Raw genomic sequence first — 20661 nt, forward strand, 5'->3', positions numbered from 1 at the left:
TTATAGTGTGTTATTTATATTATATAGTGAACTAGTGAAGAATACAACTGTCATGCTGATTTCGATAAATAATCGTGCACGCTCTTACGACAACACTAACCATAATAATAATAATATCTCATACTTGTTAAATCCATTAAACTTAAATTTTATAAAATTTTATATTATATTATAATGCTGGTTTGTTTAGGTTCCAAATCGTTGAAACCAAGATCCTTCTAAAATTTAATTTTAAATTTAAAACTATGCGTGCATGACTTGGTATTCGATATAAATCCCAACTAAAAATATTGACTTTAATATTATATACGCAACTGTTAGTTAAATATTATATTAATATTATTGTAACAATAAAATATTGTCCTACAATATTATACCATAGCAATAATTTTATCCGTATAGAAGCATCAACAAAATAAGAAATAAAAACTCGAAACGCAATTTTTAATCCTTACTTAAGATCTTGGGACATTTATTTCTTGATTAGTACAATAATTATAGAAAACTATTTATCTGGAATTTGTTTTTATTATTGTTATATTTAGGTGTCACCGTTGGCAGTGATCCTGCAATTGTCAATACGTTCAACATTAATTGCAATAATTTTCAGCCACTCTGTGATTCAATATCAACGTCCTTTGGCAACGACTTAGTTTAAAACTCTCCGCCACCAACGACGATGTCGATGACGGTTGATTCAACGTAGATAGTTCATGTACCGACCTGGAAATGAGTAATAATGAGGGTAAGGGTTAAATAGAAAGAAGAATTCTGATAATTAACAAGTAATTGTAAGTAATATGATAGAAAAAGTACGAAATAAATTGTTGCGTTTGTCAATGTTCAAAAAGGATAAAGGGGGGGTGAATTTCAGCTCCTAAATACTTTGCACGTGATCACTATAAAGATGCTATGGTTCAAATTTGAAGTTTCTAGCACCACAGAAAGATTTTTATTTTCATAACACACAATTTTTTTTTAACCCCCAGACATAAGACATATCATTGTAAATAATATTTCATCGTTTTTAAACCATCAACATAAAATCAATCATTAATAGTTTATTGTGTGGCAACTGGCAAGGGCGGAAAGTGAGCTATTTCAGTCGCTGGCGACGTGTGCGGCACGAGCCGTAGGCGAGGTCCGCATTTCATCGAAGACTGAAATTTCCTTCCCGCACGAGCCACACATACTATTTTTTGTCACGCCTCTGCGTTGTGCAGGGAATACGCCCTACACTTTTTGGGATTTCCACTTTACAGCCTGACCCTATTTGGGATTTCCATTTTACCACCCGGCACTAAGGGGATTTCCACTTTACCGTCCGCTGGACGGAAAAAGGTTGCTTTCGAACTCTTCAACCGTCATCGAAAACTAAAATTTCGGTGCGCGCTTGACAAAAAGGGTTTTTCAATCTTTTTTCAAAATACACCCCATATTGCACTTCTCGGTTGACTGTGTCAGTAGATTAAATAAAGTATATTTTGTATGTTGTATCGTTATATTATTGTTGGTCACTATAGATAGTCACAACGCAGTGTTGGGAAGGAACGCGTTCCTTAAGGAACGCGTTCCTGGAACGCGTTCCTTTTATAGGAACGAAGCTCGGAACGCGTTCCATTTAAAATATAGGAACGAGGAACGGGAACGAGTTCCTATTTTGAAGGAACTTGAACGAAAATTTCCGTTCCTCAAATAATGAAAAAATTTTAACACGTTGAGTGCCACAGTATATTTTATGAAGCGCATATAGTGTGTTTCCGCGCCAAAACTGAGCCGCGACGCCGTCGGTCGACTACGTGTCGTGTTCCGGGTCGTTTCCGGTTCCGCGCGCCAAATTAGTTCTTCTCAAACAAAACAAAATGTCAGTATAAAAATATTTTTTCAAATAAATTGAATTAAAAAAAAAAACAGATTGTTGTATCATACTATGTCCTATACTCCTATGGGCTATAAGCCTATAACCTATAGCATATCTCTATGTGTGGTGTATCGTGTATAGTACACACTATACACTGTATACTATACTACTATAGTAATATACATGTATAATATTATGCAATTATGCAATATGAATGTATATATATAAAGTTTCAAGTCTACGCTATACAACTTTTGAATTATAACAAAAAAAATCTAAGACAAATCATTTTTGTTAAAAATCGGTGCTCCTAGAAAGGAGTGAGTTAACCGATTTCAGTGGTGGTCAATGGTGTTTTTTGCGAAAAATTTTTAAGTCAGAAATAATCGGTTAACTCTCTCGGTTCGATTATTTCTGACTTAAAAATTGTTCGCAAAATACACCATTGACCACCACTCAAATTGCAAAAAAAGGAACATGAAGGAACGGGAACGCGTTCCTTTTTAAAAAGGAACGGGAACGCGTTCTTTTTTCGGGACAGGAAAGAGGAACGGGAACGAGTTCCTTTCTTACAGTAGGAACGAGGAACGGGAACGAGTTCCTTTTTAAAAGGAACTTTCCCAACACTGTCACAACGAATATTTTCTATATGAGGGATTTTCATGAAAACATATTACAGTACTTTCGGTTTTTTTAGACTCTCAAACTTTTCAGTTCATAGTTCACAAATGAAAATCATTAGTCAGTCAAGGTTTATGCCTATTTCATAATTTTTATTGCATATTTCTGTACGAATATTTTAAAACGTTATTGGTGCTAAATAATGCACTAAACCATATTATACATTTGTAAAATAAAATAAAAATGTCCTTTAGACTCATAAGTCATAATAGTATAATACTATTATATTTCTGTCGACCAATGTATTAAAATGAGGTGTATGTTTTCCCGGTATAAATTAAAACATTTTTTATATACAATTCAGTTTCTATATTAAAGCCTATATGTACTTACTACATACAGCAAAATTATTGTGCCATTGAATTTTTTTCAAAAAAAATCAAATGGTTGTTTCTAACAAACCACTGCAGTGTCTGACAAACTTATAATCTTAACCACTCTACATTACATCGAATAATAATTTTTTTTTCGTACTCTATTTGATTTTAATCTGTTTATATTTTGTATAATAAGCTTAAATGATTACATTACAATAAGGCTACTGTTAGAAGATATGGCGGAAAAGCCACCCACTGGTGAAACTCCTATAATTATATTTTAAATTTATTTTTATGCAGAACAATTTTCATGAAACGTAATGGCTTATTATCATTTAAAGCTCATGGGACATTGGGGGCATACATATATTTATTTACCCTTCACTTTTCTGCTCATCGAAACTTTCAACATTTATAGTTACTTGTTTTTATGTCTGTCAACAAATTCTTAGTTGTTAGACGATCTTTCTGCATCAGAGTATTATACTATTTAAGTACCTAAGTGTTTTCTGTTCTAATGAAAGTATAAAAACTTAACTGTCGATAAAATAAAAACTTATTAAACTTTTTATTTGTTCACTCTTTCAAAACTTAAACTGATTAAATAAATTTAGCACGTTAAATGGACCACTCTGTATTCCACCATTTACCATTAACGTATAATTGGACATGATGTTTTGCCACATCACGCGTATACCGGTACCATTGGAGCATTCAACTATAACCACGGTTAAAACGCGCTTGAGCAGTTTAACTATACGAGTTTAATTTTTGTCTTTGTAATATTACTGTATTTCTGAATTAGACGTACTAGTGATATTATTAGCATTAGTTAGGAGTTCACGCTTTCAAACATAATATACCTAGGTATACTAAACCATATACAAAATAATATGATAATGGTGTTGCAATCAATAAATCGGTTCTGAATTGGATTAAATACATATTTTATGACGAGTAGATAATTTTGAACAGTCGTAGGTACCTACTGTTTAAAAAATATAAGCGCATGACGATTCGTACACGTTATTGAAAACTATCGTACCATGATAAATGTGTTTTTTTTATAAACAATAATTGCGAGTACGCATTTGTTGTACAACAATATATTCAAGGTTCAACAATGTTTTTTGACTACGTTCTTTTGTAGGTTTATTAAACTAATTGTATTTAATATATGCAGTGATATATAATAGATATCTAAAGCCGTAAAGGTATTGTTAAATTTACATTAAATTAATTACATATTATTATACTATGCTAAATCGTTCGATGCCACAGTAATTGAGTCAGAGCATTCATTAAAACGGTTTGATTTATTGTAATGCGGGTAATAAAAAATGAAGTGTAACACAATATAAACTATAGTAGGGTCTACTGGTGTATGAGTACTGAATATTATATCAATGAAATATTTTGCTATTGTTGATAGCATTAATAATAATGACAGTTGATTTTTATCACAGCCGAAAGTAATAATGAAAGTATATTATTACTTTAGCCCAGCAATGTTTCACATATATATGAATGTCAGTCGGATAGCGGTTAGTTATTTATTGGTTTTACTGGAATAGCCTCATACATTATGAATTTTTAATGGTTGTAGTAATCTCTCAGCCATATAGTTTCTACACATATTATGTATTTTCTGTGGATAGATTTTAATCGTGTTATAGGTGTAATTTGTGTCAAATTTATATTCAACTCAAGTTTAAATAAATAATTTTAAATTAATTTCTAATAAATATATATTTTTTAACAGGTGTATATGCCACAGGTCGCACAGTTAGCGAGTTCGCCTATTTTTGGTAATTTTTCACAAAACATACATCTAAGAGGTTGTAAAGCTAAAAAACAAGTTAGAGATACGCTATTTTAATTTAAATAAAAACTGTATTTTTTTTAAATGTGTACGAGGCTTTGTAAATTAAAATAAATTTTTGAATCGAAAATTTATGTACTATAGTTTTAACCATTAAGTCCACAATTCATAAATTATTGTCACTGTCATAATCGAGAAAAAACTTCAAAATGTATCGATTATTTTTTATGTCATCAGATTAATAAATAATAATTCACATACTGTAATTTGTTACTAAAAAAAATAATGTAAACACCGATACCAATTAGTGGTTATACGATTTATAATTTCGTACTAAACGTCTTAATGAATTTAGTGTTAAACACAAAAATCTGTCACTGCTATGAGCTAATACTATAATATATAGTTAATAGTATAATTATAATATAATAATATTATTTCATAGTATCTATTTTATATTCAATATAATATATAGGTACTAGTCGTACTACCATAATTTTCAAATAGAATGGTTGTGGTTTTGATAAACGCATTTTTATACAGTTTGGCATAGGTTCTATTACAACTGCATTTAAGAAATAAATACGAAAATATATTTTCGAAATCACAAAAAACTGACACTGAAAATAATTACTTAATGGATTGTGAATAAATAAATAAATACATATTTGGCAATGCAAATAATATGACAACGTATCCTACTTATCCTTGTATTATATTATTTTGTTGTATAAAATAGATATATTTATTTCCACAGTTATTTCCTTACGGGGCTTTCTAGACAGCTAACCCTTTGCGATGGATATTGAAAAATAATTCCGTTAATTCCGGTATTAGTTGGTACACGATATTAATAATTGCGACGTCTGAGGAATTTACGGTATTTCCTATTACATTTATTACCGAAAGGCGCAAAATATATAATATAATATTGCATCACGACTTTCGTTTTACATTTTTCATAGTCAAATGGAATAGATATCTGTAATTTCAATTAAAAGTTACAAATCGTTGTTTTTGTTTAAATTTTGGAAAAAAAAACGTCGATATTAAATAAATGAATGTCATCACTCGAGTCCTCAATGTTTAATTTGAACAATATTGTTCGAATGCGTGCGTCGAATCGATGGGAGTCGGGAATGACCAAGTAAGGTGTAAAGTCCTTTTTTAAATTTACTACACGAGTTATCGCAAACAAATATTAAACAATTGTAATTATGATTTTCATGATAAAATTTACTAATTTTTAATTATTTGATCAAATTTAAATGCATAACTCAATTTATAAAAATATAATTAAAGAATATTGTACACTTATTAAAAAATAATTTCAAATACCTATCGGTATATTATCATTAACTGACATCGAATATTTTTTATTTTTATTAATTTGTCTTTGTCTAATTAATACATCTTGTTTTAAGCTAGGTACCTTCTGTTTGATAACTCTCACGACCAATTATAATAATATACTTCTGTCTCAACTCGTATGTTAATAAATATGTAGGCATGCCGTATGAAAATAAAATAAAATAATGGTGTAGAGTAGATACAAAATAAATGTAATAATATTATATAGATTCAAACATCTTTATAAACATGTTTCGTTATGGAATATAAATTAAATTAAATAATAATATCGTGCTGACTGTTAATAATTATAACTCGATTAAAATAATTTTATTTCGTAACTATTTTTGCTTACCGTATGCTTCGTAGAGGTAAATCAAACCAAGGTGCTGATTTGATTTCGGCCATTATAGATTGGTCGCTGTGAATGATTTCTTCGGAAGATATATTAGTATCCGCAGCCGTAGATCCTTCTTCATTTTCTTCCCTTGCAGTATCATACCAATTTTTGTACAGCTCTGGTCGAAAACCTACCACTCTTTTGCCACCTCGATGACAGTTTTCAATAATCCAGTTACTGCTTTCTACCGTCGGGACCCTATATAATATAATATGAAACGACACTACTCGTATAGCTCACTGTGGTAAGTACATCATTAATTAGGTTCATTTTTGTTTTTACGTAGTATAGGTAATTATATGTTATTTGATAATTTTCAGCAATGTCGATCAAAAATAAATAAATCATTAACACCGTCCATATTAATGACTATACGTATGCGTTGTTCATTTGTTTCAATTTAAAGTCAATTTGCACCTCACTAACACGTTCAATATAACGTATATTATATTAGGTACTAAGTAGGCACTAACAATAGCTATACTACCTGATGATTTATTTAGTTATGTAAAATATTAATCATTCAATTAATATTATAGCTTCATAAGCAATTGTAGAAATTAACGACTTTCGACGAGACATATGTATATATATGTATATATATGACAAACATATAAATATAAATCTAACAATTGCTGAATAATATACCGTTTGTCAATACTCAGTAAGTACCTACGTAAAACATACTATAGATTTTTTCATAGAATTTTTCTAGAAAAAAATACCATTATTTTTTTTTTTAAATAAATAATCTCTATGAATCACGTCGAACAAAAAACAAACAAATAGTTTATACTGCGCTGTAGGTCAAATAATAATCGTAATAATAATCACGACGTTTATTAACCGTTTTTTTGCGAAATGTTCGTTAACCGTCGGGAGATTTGCTTTTATTTGCATATTATTATTAATTATTATATATTATTTAACTAATCTCAACATTGTAGGCACTCACCTAATTAGCGCGTTTGTCCAGTAATTGTGTACAGTGTTAGTAAGTGGCCAGTAAAATCCATCACCGGCGTCATACGCTCCGTCCGGCACTTCGATCGTGGGCTGCCGATTGGTAACATAACTCCTAGCAGCTGGTTCAAAACCGTTGGTATGTTCGATGGCAAATCTAAAATTACGTTATTATTTTCACGATAGACATGATGATGATGATGGTGATGATCGATTGAAAATGGCGTTCAAACCGCTTTCTGCGTTAGAATTTATAATATCATTTAATATTATCGTTTGCATAACGGTTCTATTCGAAAATGTTTTTGAATTATTATTTCAAAGTATAAATATTAAATTAAAATGATAAATACTCGATAGTGATGAGTATTGTGCAAATATTAACTGAAATTTTCAGTACGCCGATAAATTGTAATTATAATATTATTCGGATAGGTGGGTATACAGTAGCTAGGTGGGTTACACCTAAACATTTTTTCGGTGTTTTTCATTTTGGTATAAAGTTAAAGTTTAAGTTTTTTTCCGTTTGTATAACAAACAACTATATGTGTTCATACTAACATCATTAATATAATATGACAGTGTATGTCAATTTTTTGTTCGAAAAAAATGAATTTAATCCGTCCCACGACAAAGTATAGATAGGTACTTTCGAGTTTATTTTTTTTATCATACTTAATCTCAAAAACTTTTTTTGTATGTATGGACAGCTTATTTGTTACCGTAGGGATTACGAAAAAATATTTTCAAGATTGATAAGACTTTTAAAAATATTTTTTTCCCGCTAGTAATAATAAGACGAATTTAATTCCTCCAGCTTACAAGAGGTGTATCTATAATCTATTTGTATATATATGTTAAGGTATTAGCAAAAAAAAACGTACTTATGTAATTGGGAGAATTATTAGGTGGGTGTTACGAAATTATGGTTTTTCGGCAGCAAAAATATCAAAATTACGTATATATTTATCTTGCTTACAATTTAGAACATTTTTTAGCTGCCTACCTTGTACCTATATTATCATAAAAGTACCTTTATTTTATATGGAAAAGGTCTTAAAAATTAACATTAGTAGGTTAAGTTAGGTCAGGCATCAAAAAATTGAAAAATGTCACATTATACATAAAAAGATTTTAATTATGTACTTTTATTAGTCTTTACATTTCATTACTTTGGTTTAAGTGTTAAATTAATTAAGTTTGAACACGAACACAAATATATTAAGAGAATGTATCTAATGTCTTTTTTGTCATTGAATTTAAAAAGTAAAGCTCCACGGGGGACGATTCACCAACATTTCCCACTGGCTATAACAGCCGGCGCCAATCACAATGACGGTCACAGAATTTAGATTTGAGTTTGACGTCAACTCCGTAACACCGCCGAAGTTCTGATTTAATAATATAGTCGTTTGAGTTTACATATATTATAATATTGTATTCTTGTCTATCGCATATAATTACCTATATAATAATATACACCGTACAACACGTCAACATTTCGGACGGCGATGGCTTCAGCTGCAGTGTATACGATGGTTCTGGGCTTTTGGCTGTGTAGGGTACATTTACTCAGGTATAGCAAAGCGCCAAATAGTGTATAATATACCCAACGTATAGACTATAGGTTTATGGTTTATGGTCGAACGGGAAACAATATTGGCCGGCACTCGATCAATTTATTACGTCCCTAACCTAGGACTATGTGGGGCTTCCAAGGGTGTGTGTACTTTGCTGATATAATCATAATACTAATATAGGCATAATATGTCGTATTGTTTCTCGGTCGGAAAACATTGCAAATGGCAGATATTACAGTATTATTGATATATAATTTATTATCATATTATTGTGTTTTGTACCTTATTAGAATATTGTTTACACGATATTACGCGTATTATATAACCACGTGACCCCTAACCACGCGACGATTAAACGCGATTTTTTTTTAACAATATAATTAATATTTATGTCGTTTCTCTCGTGTTAAATTAATAACGTTTAAAATCGGACTTTGGCAAAATGTCGGATTAATCAAGTTATGACGAGATGATGGTAAGACTCTAAATTTATGAATAAATCCATCGTGTTTAACATACTTTTTAAATTAATTTATTCTAATTGATTTATGCTCAAATTATCCCGGTCTCATTAGTCTCAATCTAATATACATATCTATATAAATATATTTATACATAAATTTATATATTTAATTAACCATGACTTTTATACGACGCTGATCAATTAATTCGTTTCAATTAAAAACTATAAAATATTCTGCACAATTAATTAAATTGTTATGTTCGAACAATGACCGGTTAATTTAATTTTTTTTAATGTTACGCGTTTCTACAATATTTTTGTTACACGTATTAAGTTCATGGGATGTTTTCATAGGTTTTAGTTTAAACAACTTAACAATTTAATTTACATCATATGCATTTTTAATAATTTTTCCATTAATTTATTTATTGATTATTTTTTTTTTGTATTTATCACTTCAAAAATACTTTTAAACGCTTTAATCACTGCAGAGTAAATACTATGACTGAAATCAATGGTCATCTCATAAATAATGCTTTTTTTTCTGTTTAAGCAATACACATAATGGCTAAAAATTCCATTTTATATTTTAATCATTATCATTGTGAACGAATTAGACTATGCGTGCAGCACATACTACAGACTACAGTACAGTACTCGAGCCTCGATTGTCTGCGCCAATTGTCGGGATATTGTGTATACTTAGTCTAATAATACGTTTAAATATTTATTTTTTTTATAAATAAATTGTACATTCAGTGTACATATTAATTTTTATTTATGAGTGAAGCATATTACCTATAGAAGATTTTTTAATAAACGACTAAAAATCGTAAATACTTATCAAATTCAAAATATTTTAACAAGTACTATCGGATTTCTTCGTAAAAGATTTACAGATCACTTATGTTTCAGTAAAATTGAATTTTAGCTTGCAGTCTCCTTGGTAATTAAACACAAGATTGTATGTTAAATTCTATGTCATATATTATTTATTAATTATGGTATTTTTATTTAAATATTGTATTTTAATAACGATTAAAGTAGTGCTAATAATTTACATAGGTACCTACATATTATATAAATCATATTTTGTTATTATCTATTCGTCATGGTGGAAAAACTGAAGAATATATTAATTTTTTTAATGTAAAAATATTTTATTTTAATGGGAATATTGTTGACAGGAATAATACCTTCTATCTGGCACCTTACAGTACTGCCAATTATTTTGCTGAAATCTGAGACCGTCGATGAATATGTAATTTTGTTGTACGCATTTTCCTTTTTCCCAAACTCCCTCAATCCGGGATCCTGATGAATAGTACATAGTGCCATCTCCATGAAACAACCCGTCGTCAAAATTGCCCTCATAGACAGTTCCTAAAAATCGATTTGACAATATTACCTACACTATATACTACACTCAAAATAAATTGCACCGTAATCGAGTCGATCAGTAGATACGTTTATTAAATCCGAGAGCAAATCAAAGTGTTTATCACTCGGTAGTGTCCCTTCACACTCGTTGAATGTGAAACAATCAGTTTATTATCATCATATTTGCATGGTTTATTTGATCAATACCAAACTACATTTTAAGTTTTGGAAAAATCGACAGAGAGTTCTGGACTGTTGCGTCCGCTAGTCGCCCCTTCCCAATTTATAGCTTTTGCATTTTAATACATTGAATATTTGATTGATCATAAATTAGTACGGTTTTAATTATAATATTACTATTTAGGTATATTATATTATTATAATTATTTTATGTACCTATACATCGATTTGTACTTAAACATGCTTTTTCTTACGGTTGTGCCTAGGTTTTGACTTTTTAACATATCATGAATATAATATAATAACTGTTATAACGTGATACGAGAGCAGTGTTAATCCAAAATCTATAAGAACTCAATTATATTGTTATAGAAAGCGTAAGTAAAATACCTACGAATAAAATCTTATCCGCATATTTCGAAATGTTCTTTTTATAACTAACTGTAGCATTAATAATAAATAATAAAACATTTTTTAAGCTTATAATTAGTTATTGTCTTATGCTCTGGTAAGTATAATAATATTATCGTTATAACTATTTAAATAGATATGATGTGTAATATTTATTCCTAATTTGGATTTTATAATAATAATAAATAATAATAAATATAGCGTGGAAAAAGATAAGAATTTTGGAAACGGTACACTTTTTCCGAATTTTTTAATTTTTTTTACATAATAAATGACGGCAATGTTACATGCCGAATAGTCGCATTTGACATATTATAATAACTTGTGACTAATAATAATTCTGTTGTAATATTCTAATAAAATATAATAACATTTCGTTTAGTACGAAACATTTCTTATTGTCTTAGCAACCATCGTAACCTTACAGGTTAAATTTACAACTAAAATAATATGCACTATCTAATATTATAATGTTATTTTCATAACGAATAAACTAATTCACTAACAGTTAGGTTATACTATAAACATATGTACGTCATATGTCCATGCAAGTATAAGCACACAGTAATGGTTCATTCTCACTAAATGTTTTAAGTAATTACCATTTTGCATGACGTAAACTCCGTCTCCGGACATCGTTCTATGATTCCATTTTCCTTTATAATGGTTTCCTGTTCCGATTGGAATCCATTTGCAGTTTGGGTGTAACTGACGTTTCACACTAACTTTTATCTTTTTTCTCGATTTCTTTTCACTGCAGATCATTTTAGTTAAAATTAAATAAACTATTTTTCTATTAAATTATCAAAAAAAAAACAAAAACGATTTCATAATTATTGTTTACTCGTATATTTTGTAACTAGGTATAGTGTTTGATTCAATTGTATTTGTATGACCATAATAAATATATCTATATACATAGATATATCAAATTGTGTATAGGTAATAGGTATATACTTGAAACAGGGTATATTGTACTAACTAATTTATTATTTACCGATAGTTTCAAAACATAATTTTGAAACATCTATTTTTGTTGTATTAGGATTTAGGGAACCAAAATAAAATATAATATTGTATAAAAGATGGATAAAATGTATTTTATTCTTTTTGTCTTCAACTAAGCTCAAAATAAAAAGAGTTGAAAAGTTTATCCTCGTATTTTTCTTTAGAAACTAAGTTTGATATTATGAAGTTTAATGAGTGTTATTAGTGTTTATTTGTGTAAATATTGTTTGAGAAGTCTAATTGTTAATTTGCATTGAGTATTCAATTAATTATTTAAGTTTTAAAGTTTAGTTAGGCTTAGGAATATATACAGTGTGATCTCTTAAGCATGCTCCCCTATTTTTATGCTAAAATTATGCAATATACGTAACTTTTAATTCCGATTTTTGGAATTTATAAATACATTTACGACCATAGTTTTGAATACTTGAGATTTTTTTGTACCTCTTAACCTTGGGTTGATACAAATTTCTATTTTTTAAATAAAAAAGCCCTTGTACTTTAAATTATTCAACAAATTATTCATTTTTTGAAAATGTTGAAGTATCTAAATCAAAATTCGAACAAGTAGTTTTTGAGTTACATAACTAGGTACCTACTAAGGATAATAATTAATATGCCTAAGGGAATGGGTTAAGTAGATTTTGGGGAGTAGGATCAGCGCTTCTCAACCTTTTTAACGTCGTGACAACCAAAATTGGTGAAAAATATCACGAACCCCCTCTTAAAAAAAAAAAAAAAACTTTTGAATATAAACCAAAATAAAATATTACATTAATTTATACTTTTTACTTAGTTTATAGTGCACTTCGTCCCCATTCATGCAAAACACTTAATCACCCTAAGTCCAAAAACATTATTTTTGAAAATCAGCTTTGGCGATTTTTTAAAACTTTAAATGTATACCAAATGTATAATAAAATTTGGTTTTTGCTTATTTTTTTATGATTTTGTTTTAAGAAAAGTAGTTATTTATGAATGCTTATGAATAATATGCCACTGTGAAAGAATAGCTTTTTTTTTTTTTCCGTTTGAACCGACAGCAGAGGAGGATCTGTGTGAACACTACTACTCCTGTAAAAGAATAGCTTACTATATTTAAAATACAAATTATTAAGTTGGATTTAGTGACTTTTGTATAGTTGACGTAGTGTGTTTTGCATGTATTTAATTGGTGACCTGGCCCAATCTATTTTTTTTTTTATTTATTTTTTTATTGTGATTTTAACATTAACTAACTTAACATTTATTATATCTTAACACTTCTGCCACAACCTAAATTAATCAAAATAAATTAAATTCCATACAATTATAGTACTATTATAATAATCTTATTTTTAATGTAAATAAAAGCTTGTTTTTCTACATCAGCGTTTAGTTATTTCTTTCTAACAGATGCGACCACCAGGTTGAGAAATGCTAGTTTAGATGATTGATAAATTGATCTATCTAGTCATCTAAATGATTGATAGATTTATCTATTAATATAAATAGTTTGTAAAAGTTATCTAAGTATAATTAACTACATTGTATATTAAAATATATAGTTTTTTATTTTTGTATAACCATAATATTTAAGAATTATTATCCTTAGTATAAACATTTTAATAACTCAAAAACCACTTGTTAGAATTTTGATTTAAATTTTAGATACATCAACACTTTTTTGAAAATCACCTGCTAAATGATTTGCAATAAAAAAGGGGGTTCTCATTTGAAATATAGAAATTTGTATCGTCATTCCTTAAGTAGTACAAAAACTTTCAGTAATTTTAAAATATGGTCATTAGGTAATAAAAAAAAATTAATTCTTAAAAATACTAAAAATCGGAATTTGAATATATGTATTATTATTATTTGAAAAATGGGGTTAAAAATCACCCAGTATAGGCGGGTAAACACAAAGACAAACACGGTATAAAACATGGTGTATGACACTGGTAGTAAATTATTAATGTTACCGTATTTTAAAAATATTATTATTTACTAAAAAACAATAATTAAAAAATTGGTACAGTTCTAGAAGTGTTATTTAATAAGCTCACTAATTTAATTTAATAATACTAATGTAGTAATTGTCAACATTGTTACACTGTATGTGATTTCGTTGTTTTGATAAAAATAAATTATTAAATTTAAAAAAAAAAATGGGTAACTCAAGGTTGTTGTTTTATACTCAAATATTCGTCAAACACACAGTTATAGGTACCTATTTACAAATTATAATGACAATTACCCTTAAATAAAATAAATATTTAACGTAATTATTTAGATATTTTCATGGTATTATGGAATTATTTAATTATTAATTATTTTTTTTTATTATTATTATTTTATTTAGCAGAAAAATAGCGATTTTATTTATGCATTTAACCAATTATATCCGTACAATACCTATTATTTTATTGATTTTTAAATGTATACATATAGAAAGCCATAATGAAGTAAATAGTTATAATATTATGATGCCGTCATGTCAAAACTGACAACGTCAGGATACCTAGTGAATATTGTTTTAATTTTTCTAAAATGTAAGAAAGTTATAGAAATGTAAACCAATCAAAACAATTTATGAAATTAGTATTTTAACACATAATTTGTAAAGTAATTCCTTAAAATTGTCTTAAAAAAATAATATTTATGTACAAACATCATGGCTGGTAGAGTGGTAACGTGGAAAATATGATTCATTGGTTGGCAATCTATAAATGTTTGATTGAATAAGAAAAATGTATTCACCAAAAAGTGTTAAGCTATATTTGACACTCATATTATTAGGGTACCTACCAACCCTGTTGTAAATATATGAGTATATACTGAATAAACAATACAAATATAACAAATATTGTGTAGATTTTTGATTTTTATTTGAATATTAAATATTCCACTCATTTTAAAATGAACATAATAATTCTATTTAATTCTATTATATATTTTTGCAAGACAATAAGATAATAATAATAATAATATGGAGTATAAAATCTGAGATAGGTACGTCATACAATATTCATGTACAAAAATAAAAATAGTACAAAGAGAAAACAATTCTGAAAGGTAATAATTTATACTGATATAAAATATTATGTTAAAGGTGAAATAATAGTAATAATGAGTTGGTAGTTTAGTAATGAGCTACTTTTTTAATGCAATCTAGGTTTGAACTGAGATAAATTACACCAGACATAAAAAAAAAAATTTGAAAACAACGACCGTAAACATAATTGTTTGTAATATTTTTGTTGAGGAAACTGAGAATATGAAATCTTACTTGGGTCGCTTATTCTCTTAAATCACCTAAATATACAACGATAATTCATCCATCCACGTTAAAATAATTTGGTTGCAAACGATTGAAACGAGTAATATTAATTGGTATGCATTAGGTAGATAAGTACATAAGTGCATTAGGATAGGTTAATATAAATTATATATAATATTAATATATCCCATGAATTATAATATCGGTTGATCATCGAATAAATGTAATTTGATTCGGAAATCTTTTTAATCTTCACGTCAAATTGTATATGGTTAAATATTTTCAATAACAATTTAGCATATAATATTATATTATTATTTAACTTAAATTTAAAATTTTTCAAATTCAGCATTGTGTATAAAATCCTTAGCGAAAACGATGTTTATATAATATTATTAATACGATGTTTTATCATTATTTTCTTAACAATCCAGACAACCTCTGAACCTCATGCTAAACCATGTTGTCAATAGTGAATTGAATGCAGACTGTACCTATTCGTTTAACTAATTTATTTTATTTTTTCAGATTTTCGTGTGGTGCGAAAGAAAAACCAGTGAAGAACACATTCATTTGACAACACGGTCTTTGGTTTGTTTTTTTTGTAATAATATAAAAATAATGAATGTTGGAAACTTGAAATAATCACACGTTATTTATAATAGTGACACACAAATTGGATTACATTTTGAAAAAATTTTTAGTATTTCTATAGTCCTAACAGAACAATTCTTCTTGCAGGTTATATACCTTTCATAAAATTCCAACTAATTGGTGACTACTTTGAGTATTATCAAGAGTGTCATTCAATCCCATAGTTCTTTTCTATACTGACTTGATCGTAACTCTGGTATTTAAAAGTTTAAAGGTGGACTTGGGAGTCCCAAGTTGGAACCTTTTTTGAAAACATAGTAGGACTCTCAAATTTAGGTCCACGATTCCTACCGGGATTGCCTTTTACTTGAATAGAAATCTGTTAGCTTATGTTTAAGAATTCTAAAGGTATTTTTAATAACTCAAAACATTAGACATTTTCCCGTAAATCGATCGTAAAATGTTGAATTTCTGACCAAGTGTCGATCAGCATCTTCTTTTATTATTTTGCAATCAAATTTCTAAAAAAAGTTTTTCTCAGTCATATATATGTGGTATTGTTAGTTGTTACTACACACGTTCAATACAAACTATTTAATTTATTTAGTTTGACTACCTATACAAACAAAATAAACTAACATTCATGGGTCTCATAATACTACCTATACCGAAACCCAAAATATCAAGATATTATAAAAGTAAGCAATCGATTTACGTCGTCTTAATAAAACTTTTATTATTATTTTTACTTTTCGTGCTCACACACTTTTCGGTTGTCGCTAGCGCAAAGTTCATCTCACCCTTATGGTACACGAGGGTATGCAGCTATATCATGTATTGATGTTGTCCAGGAATTCAGAGTTGACACAATCGATCCTATTAAAAACAAGCTCTGAAAAAGCAAATTAACACAAAATAATTAACTAATGCATGTACGGATATTAATAATATGTATCTAGATAATAGGAATACGCGTAACGTCACTTGTGGGAATGATAAATGCTTTGGACTGGTATTATTATAGTGGAACACCAATATAGTTATTATTTATTTATGTCATAGCTGTGGAAAAATATGTATAATACTATAATGTATATTATTAAGCATGATATTAATTTAACACGTAATATGTTTTTGAATGGCAAGAAACACCATTTGAAAGTTCAGATTACTAAAGACATATTTTGTAAAAATATACTTGGAGGTGCACCGTGATCAACTTTTGTATTTAATAGAACAGAGGTTGTCTAGGTAAGTAGTGGTTAAATTAATATACTTGTAAATATAAGCACAAATTTGGAAAATCCCTAAAAATATATATAGGTACCCTCATTCATCACAAATCTGGTTGAAAAAACAATTCCCAACATTTTATGGGGTTTCTCGTCTATTTAAGACCTATTATGTAAATACCTCAAGGTTCAACGAAATGTCGGCATTTTACTTCAATATAATATACTTTGATGTCTGTTTTAACAGAACTTTTTCCCGTGCTTTTATATTATTGTAATTATTATGATTCTTTATTATTATCGTGATCAAATGTTTTACAAATATTATAAACAAAAGCAATTATAGAACTATTTATTATATTTTTTTAATACCTAGTTCGTTTGATTTTACAATAATAAATTGTTATGGTAATGCAAAAATACTGTAAAAGCTCTGATTTATACAAACATAATATCACATGGTAGGGGGGACTAGACGATTTGATGGTTGTGATAAACATTTTAACCGAACAGGTTTTCAAAAGATATCGGGGTAAAGACAGTTTGTAAAAAAGTACACATTTTGAGGTTATTATAACAATATTCTAAGAAAAAGTTCTTTAATATATTATTTACATTGCATTGCACTGCATATCAATAGTTCTATCCTAAATAAAGTTTTGTTTATATTTTTTCCGGCGGATCACAAAACGTTTGTGTTGACATATATATTATGGAGAGTGAATACTACTTTTGAATAGAAATCTGGGTTTATTTATTTTACACCATGCTTAGGAACAAATTTAAATCGTAAGTTACAATTTAAGTTTTCGAACTTAAAATGAATACGATATTGTACAGTAAATGCGAGTTGTATTGCCATATATATATATATACAATATACATGTATACTTATTAATACATTTTAAACGAACTTTAATAAAACATAGTTAAATATACTCTATGAAATTATTATGAGACTACCAAGACAAATTGAAAACTTGTAGATCGAACATATATTATGTCAACTTTGTCTTATTCGTATGATTAATGAACTTATATGTCTACTAAAAATTTAAAGAATGGAAATCATTGTCATCAAGTATAGGAAACATTGGATGGTAAATAATATTAACACCAGGTATTAGTCAACTTATGTCGAATAAATAGTTTTAACCATGAATTTATAAAAAATACGTGTTAGTTACCTATATAGAATGTAGCAATAAATTATAATTTATTCTTAATTAACTTCGTGGTTATATTTTATAATTTTAAGTTGAATTTAAGTTTGAACTGTTATAATGAAATCATCTAATACACACACATATATATATATATATGTTACAGGCAATGTGGAATACTGGGTAATATACACATTACCCGGTAAATGTGGTCCTGCCCGGGCAATGTGAGCCATAATGTTTTTTTTACCAACTAACATAAACAAATATTTTAAAACAATTATAATAATAATAATAATAATTGTTAAATAATATTGACGGAATTGAAACAATAATTAATTATGTTCATATATCATATTAATATTACGAATATTTTGATAAAATAACAAAAAAAAAATAATAATAAATATTATCATTTTATTTTTATTATAAATTATACATTTATTATTACCTATTTATTTGCACAAGATATAGAAGCATGGCACTTGGAATTACATAGTTTGTCTGCTTTTCTACACTTACATTTATTTGTTTTGCAACCCTGTGTACAAGTACACCGATCATATCCCTGTCCTCCCAAATTAGAAAAGGAGCGGGCTGCTTCTCGCAATGAAATTGAATTTGCCGGTACGTCTTCGATTTGTACAAATTTCTTTTTACAAATCGTAAATTGGTTCCTGCTGTACAGTTGTTGCAGTTTTCCTTCAGTCGTACCGATTTCGTAGAAGTTAGCTTTCACTGAAATATAGATATTTTAAAATGTTAATAGTGAGATAATATATAGTTTAATATTATTATTACTTGACATAATCACTCCGAGAACACATCTGAGATCACTCCGTGCTCTATCTACATCAGGAATTTTTACTCTAACTAGTCTAACTGACTCCCCAATATTTCCTTGGAAAAATCGTTTTTCGGACATTTCCGTCATTTTTTTGGCTTGAATTTTCAGATTATTTAATGACTCTTTCCTGTTTTGGTTAGTTGACGTTCGTCTTATTTTTGTTTGTTTTTCAATTATTTGATCTTCATCATCTTCTTCTTCTACTTCTACTTCATTAGGTTTGTTGTCGTTAGAAAGGATCTGTATTGACTCTAAGGCAACCTGAAGTTCTTTGGTTTTTAATTACGCAATCATGTTCGCAGGAAGTAATGAAGACGTTAAACCAACTTTAGGGGGTCTTCCAAACATCGCTTCATATGGTGAATGTTTTGTACCATGGTGGTAAGCACGATTTTTAATTGATTGTACGATTTTTAAGCCATTATTCCATTTTTTTGTTTTATTATCTTGAATCCATGATGCAAGCATATTTTCGACATCTTGGTTTGCTCATTCAACTGAACCTTGGTTTTGGGAGTGTCTTGGCTTACCGTGAACTATTTTTAAATTCTTCCACATGGTACAAAGTTCAGATATTATTTTATTTACAAATTCACGTCCGTTTTCGCTTTGTAATATATCAGGTGTCCCAAAAAGGGTAAATATATCCAACAAAACATTAGCAACTGCTTCGGCACTTTTATGTCTTAGAGGCCTAAGTATGACAAATTTTGTCAAATGATCTTGGTAAACACATATAAGTTTATAATCTCCATCTGGTTGAGTTTGCATATTAATAAGGTCTATTTGAAACCTCGAATTCATTTCCGAAGAAATCATTGGTTTAACTACCAATCCTTTTTTCGCTGTATTTCCTTTTCTCTTACATGTCTCGCAAAAATTTAAATATGACGTTATTGTTTCCCTAGTCATATTTTAAATGTTTTTATTTATTTCGTATTCCATGTGATTTCTACCATGGCTCAATAGGTAAATGTATTTCATGTACAATTTTAAATAACTCTTCATTAAAAGCTTATAATTTTACACAATTACCTTCTGCAGTTATTGGCATGATTAATTTTTCTTTTCCTAGTACTGTCATTACGTCATATTTCTTCATTAATTTTGAATTTGTTTTCTTCTCTAGCTAATAAAAGTACTGTTAGTT

General features: G+C 28.3%; 1 protein-coding gene and 1 pseudogene across 1 annotated transcript; both read right to left on the reverse strand.

Annotated features, from left to right (window-relative positions):
• Positions 1 to 590: 590 nt before the first annotated feature.
• Positions 591 to 12173, reverse strand: LOC132945547 (MORN repeat-containing protein 5). The gene is made up of 5 exons (XM_061015324.1): positions 12011 to 12173; positions 10634 to 10820; positions 7387 to 7551; positions 6387 to 6629; positions 591 to 723 (listed from the first exon to the last, which is right to left on the reverse strand). Exons 1-5 carry the CDS (start codon positions 12171 to 12173, stop codon positions 591 to 593), a joined length of 891 nt encoding a protein of 296 aa, XP_060871307.1.
• Positions 12174 to 19542: 7369 nt separating this feature from the next.
• LOC132944750 (KRAB-A domain-containing protein 2-like) lies at positions 19543 to 20069 on the reverse strand (annotated as a pseudogene).
• Positions 20070 to 20661: the final 592 nt, after the last annotated feature.

Source organism: Metopolophium dirhodum, chromosome 5, assembly GCF_019925205.1.
Source record: "Metopolophium dirhodum isolate CAU chromosome 5, ASM1992520v1, whole genome shotgun sequence".
Taxonomy (NCBI): Eukaryota; Metazoa; Arthropoda; class Insecta; order Hemiptera; family Aphididae; genus Metopolophium; species Metopolophium dirhodum.